This window comes from Lucilia cuprina, chromosome 4, assembly GCF_022045245.1.
Source record: "Lucilia cuprina isolate Lc7/37 chromosome 4, ASM2204524v1, whole genome shotgun sequence".
Lineage (NCBI taxonomy): Eukaryota > Metazoa > Arthropoda > Insecta > Diptera > Calliphoridae > Lucilia > Lucilia cuprina.
In genome coordinates this window covers 67,009,756-67,015,018 of record NC_060952.1, presented here as the reverse complement: position 1 = coordinate 67,015,018, position 5,263 = coordinate 67,009,756, and the positions used below count along the sequence as shown (strand labels likewise).

At 29.2% G+C, this 5,263-nt stretch overlaps 1 protein-coding gene across 1 annotated transcript in view; it reads left to right on the top strand.

The window, feature by feature from the left end:
- Nucleotides 1-874: 874 nt before the first annotated feature.
- Nucleotides 875-5,263, top strand: part of LOC111684110 — a 14,770-nt gene continuing 10,381 nt past the window's right edge. Inside the window, exons 1-5 of the mRNA XM_046947883.1 lie at nucleotides 875-1,052; nucleotides 1,106-1,319; nucleotides 1,379-1,904; nucleotides 1,977-2,159; nucleotides 2,216-2,323. Coding sequence (XP_046803839.1) covers nucleotides 948-1,052; nucleotides 1,106-1,319; nucleotides 1,379-1,904; nucleotides 1,977-2,159; nucleotides 2,216-2,323 — 1,136 coding nt within the window. The 5' untranslated portion in view covers nucleotides 875-947. The remainder of the gene's footprint in view (nucleotides 1,053-1,105; nucleotides 1,320-1,378; nucleotides 1,905-1,976; nucleotides 2,160-2,215; nucleotides 2,324-5,263) is intronic.

Sequence of the window (5,263 nt, the reverse complement as noted above, 5' to 3'; positions counted from 1 at the left end):
TTTCATCAAATTATCTTAAAATTGCGGCCTGTACCTTGCGCACAAGGTTTACATGGACAGCCAGCCGGACAGACGGACGGACATGTCTTAATCGACTCAAAAAATGATTCTGAATTGATCGGTATACTTTCAGATTGGTATTAGACCAATATTTTTGTATGTTAGAAACATCAGCACAAACATACGTTTGTCAATTATAATTGACCGGTCAAATGATTATCATTGTTCTTTACTGTTTGAGTCCAACAAATTTGATGTGTGGCCGTGTCATCTAAAATCGTTGATAATTTAACCTGCTTACCAAAGAATAAATAAGAAATGAAACTGTTGTCAAAAGTACCTAAGTCTACTGTCATCCGGTACCTAACTCTAAGAATGTATTAGTAGAATTCTCAGGTCAGCATAGTTGCAAAAAATAGTATTGAAAAATATTGAAAAAAAATTATTACATTTCAATTTATACTTTGAAAGGTTTCTTAAGATATTTTGCACATATTTTATCTATAAACATTTTATAAACACGTCTATTTGTTTTTTAATCTATAATATTGAAAAATAAATTATTTATTTGAAATATCTTTTTCGTTTACCATACGAAAATTTACAACATTTTTTTTTTAGTTTTAATTTCAAACAACAAAAATTCAATGTCAAAAAACAAAAAATATTTTTTTTTCGTTTGTAAAAAATATATTATTTTCGGGCTATTAAATGTGTTTAAATTGTGGAAAAAAATTATAAAATATAATGTTAAGTGATCAACAAGAGAAGAGCGTAATGTTATTGTTGTAAAAAAATGACAGCGTTTCACTTCTTGTTTATTCTTTGCTGCTTACAATCTATTTTTAGGCCGCCGTCGTTAAAATTTGGCGGCGCAGGGCTCCGGTGCACATGTTTTGTAAATATTGTTTATTTTAGACTTGAACAACCTTAATTATAAATAAAAAATGGAAAGTTATTTATCAATTTTTCAAGGAATATTATCTACTGAGGGAACCTTTTTAGATATTTATCTGGATGGTTTGGAAGATCATAGAAAATTTAGTATACAGGTAAAAATTGTATATTTGCAATATATATGTTTAATTTACATTTTTTATTATAGTCGAATGAAGGAGCTGAAATTGTGCAAAATATTACTTCCTTATTGACTAAATCAACATCTCGCTCGCTTGGATTGCGTTTACTTACAAAGTACGTTGACCTCTGTCCTATTGAAGTGCTTGAAAAGAAAGGTAATCTATGGATAACATTGGTGTTAAAAGCGTTCAACAGTCAAGAATTGAAATGTGATGCTCTTCTCATGTTTGAAGTATTGGGTAATAGTTGCTTTAAGTTTATATTTTTTATAATCTTATGAATCTTATAAAATATTTAGGTAAGATCATTAAAAGATCTATCCACTCTACCGATTTGGCAAAATCTTTTGCCAGTACTCATATAAGTAAGGTTTATGAAAACCTAACAAAAGTTTCACAGTTTCAAGTAAAATATGCATTGAGTTGCATTGAGACTTGTTTGCGCACATATCCTGGGTCGAGTGGTCCATCAAAGGGTCTTTTAGAGCGCTTTTTGTGGAAAAATGTGGATCATCTTGATGGCGAAGTCGTACAAAATTGTGGCAAGTGTTTACACCTACTTCAACAAGTAAAAGGTGGAGGAGTGCAAGGAGTTAACCATAAAACACAGTGGAAAAACTATCAACTTCAACTTATTGGTGGTATTCACTCTGTATATAATGAAATGTTTTCGAACTGTGCAGAAATCTATGAAGAGAAAATAGAACAAGTAAAATTTCCATGGGAAGCAGAACAGCATAAGTTTGACGCTGAACCAGTAAGGAAGGCTGCGCAAATGTATTCAAGATGTCATAACATGATTAAATATCTTATTATCGCATTAAGGTAACATCCAGATTTTAACAAATATACAGTCGAATCTATATTGTGTAATTTATATAATGAAATCATTTATAGTGAACCCTTTCCTGTGGAAAAACCCATATTGGTAAGGAAAGTACTAAACGTGGTTGTCAGAGGTTTAAGTGTGAACTGCCTAATGCTGGAGCAAAATCCCATTGCCGATAATATTGCTCTTAGCATTCTTTTACCGAAAATACATGTTGATTTGTTTGAACTTCTTAAGGTCGCAGTGTTAATGTATATTAAAAAATATTATTTTTTATAACTTTTTTTAATTTGTACCTTTTTTTTAGATTACGTGGTCACGTGCGTCCTTATTCTGAACTCATATTAGGTCTTATAATCGACGCACTTAAATGGACGTCCACTAAAAGTTCACATAGTGAACAAAAAACTTTATTGTAAGTATATTAATGTTTAAATACTTTGCTATTTCAGAAGTGTTTTATGATAAAAATGGTATATATCTATCTATCTATCTATCTATCTATCTATCTATCTATCTATCTATCTATCTATCTATCTATCTATCTATCTATCTATCTATCTATCTATCTATCTATCTATCTATCTATCTATCTATCTATCTATCTATCTATCTATCTATCTATCTATCTATCTATCTATCTATCTATCTATCTACAGTGAATCAACTAAGTTTTTTGTCATTCCGTTTGTAATTTCTATAATATAATTTTCCGACCCTATAAAGTATATATATTCTGGATCCTTATAGGTAGCGGAGATGATTAAGCCATGTCCGTCTGTCATTATTTGATTTTTGTTCTCTGTAAATGTTATTTAATAAATATTATTACAAGATAAATTCAATAAATGCACATAAACACACATACAATGACAACATCATCACAATTCATCAATTAATATATTTTCATTTTATTTTTATGAGATGAATAGCATGTGTAAGTATTGATGATTGCTTAATGCGGCGCTTTAACCACAGGATACACATGTACCTTGACACGAACAATTCAATCATATTTTTCAATTACAGTGTGTATATTATTAAGGGTATAAATAATGTTGGTGTTATCAACACACCAGAGCCAATATTTTAAAATTTTCTAGTTCATTAATTAGTTAGTGCGCACTTTGGACAATGTCTCGAGTGGAAACCGTACGCACTACCTCCGCTCTACCAGTCTGGAATACTAACCACTAATCTATCGGACTCGAAAACTTTCTTTCGAAATAATCCAAAAAATTTCTAAAATCGGTCAAATTATATGAAATGTTTTTCTATCGAAATTACAAAAATCTTAATTTGTATCTAATGTTTTACTTTTGAACTAGTATATGTAAGAAACATGCAAAAAACTTTAACACGGTAATGACATTCAATACTCGACTACAAATAACTACTTAAATAAGTAAGTACCAAAACTTTGTAATAGAATACAAACCTGTGCCTCTTATTTGTTAGTTTGCAATCGTACTTATAACACCACAATATTAATGAAATACAAAAATTCGTTTAGCTGGGAAACTAATACAAAATTCTTAAAATGTACACGAAGAACTTTAATTTTCATCTCAAAAATTTTAAGAAAAAAAAACTGACTTTCATCTGGGGTGGCTTGGAGCCCCAATATGAATAAAATATATAAAATTTGTATATCTAAGAAACTATTAGAGCTAGAATCTTTAAATTTTAATTGAAACATTTTGAAATTCATTTCAACATTTAGAGTATAACGAGCGAAATTTTAATATGGACTTGATATCTCTCATATGAATAAAATACAAACTATTGTTTATCTAGGAAAATTTAGAACTAGATTCATCAAATTTTGCATAAATTACTTTAATTTTCATCTGAACATTTTGGAGGAAAAAGGGCGTACTTTCGTCTGGGGAACTTAAAGCTCCCACATGAATTAAACAGAAAAAATCGTATATCTGAGAAACTATTAGAGCTAGAATCTTCAAATTTTATATGAATAACTTTGACATTCATGTGGACATTTTCAATGGGGCGGCTTGGCATATATGTGTTGTTGAATTAAATATAAAACTTCTTATATCTTGAAAACTGTTTGATAAATCAAATTTTTCATAGATAGATAGAAATAGGCAAACTTGCAATAATTTGCTTGGCATCTCTAAACTGTTGTGGTTAGAATTTTCATTATGCTATTAAATGCTAAAATCTTGATTTTCAACCTCATATTTTAAATTCTTTATTTTATGAATGAGATACAGTAGGCGTATTTGGATCTGGATAGTTATTCTTGATTTGGTTTCTAAATATATAAAAATGTATGTATTAGGTGAAAAATATTGCTTTTGTTGACGTTACGGTATGATAACTACCTCTATTTTAAAATATCTAAATTAGGTATTTTTCCTGTACTACACGACAGTTCACTTTACATTGGTTCCAAGCAACCTAAGGTCTGTTTAGAGCTCTAAATTTAAACATAGTGTTCCTCCTAGTACGTATATAGATTTTGAAAAAGATAAATCAGGAGTCCAATAGTTTTCCTTGGATACAAGTCGCCTCCCTTTGGCAGTTAAAGATTTTGAAAGAGCACTCAGTGCGTTTTTTCTAATAATTCTTTGCATCATTTCATCTACTACTCTATTTTATATTTTTTAATGTTATTGATTAAAAATTTCATAATTATATTTTATTGATTTACACTTGTTCTAGAAATCTAAACTAATTTTTTTTATATCGAAATTGCCTCATTATTATCCTTTAAACATTTTAAGGCAAATAACATCACATTTCCACCCAATTAGGATATGATTTTTGCAAATCGCTATTAAAAAATACTTTACACTCTTCCTTTTAACAATAAATTCCAAAAATAATTAAAAAATAATTTGAAAAACCCAATGAAATTAACCGGAATTCTCAATATGCAAAATACTTTATTGACATGCAAATTCTGATAAAAAATAATAAAATGCAACAACAAATGCATCAAAATTTTGTAGTTTAATATTTTTTCTAATTTTTCCCATTTTACACAATCTCTATTTTTAATTGGAAAACATATATTTATATTTTACCTGTTTTTTCGAATTTTATTTATGAACAAAAAACAAAATTCTCTTAAAACAAGTAAGAGTTCTATATTCGGCTGTGCCGAATCTTATATACCCTTCACCATGATGTGTGAAAGTACCAAAAAGTCCCCATCTATGGGTCCTCAGTTAATCCGGGCCATACAAACTTAATTACATGTTCCTAGGTTCAATATTGAAGAAATTGTAAAAAGTACCTTTTGAAGAACGAAAAAGTACCAAGAAGTCCCCTTTTACTGGTTCTCACTTAATCCGGGATATACGAACTTAATAACATGTTTCTAGGT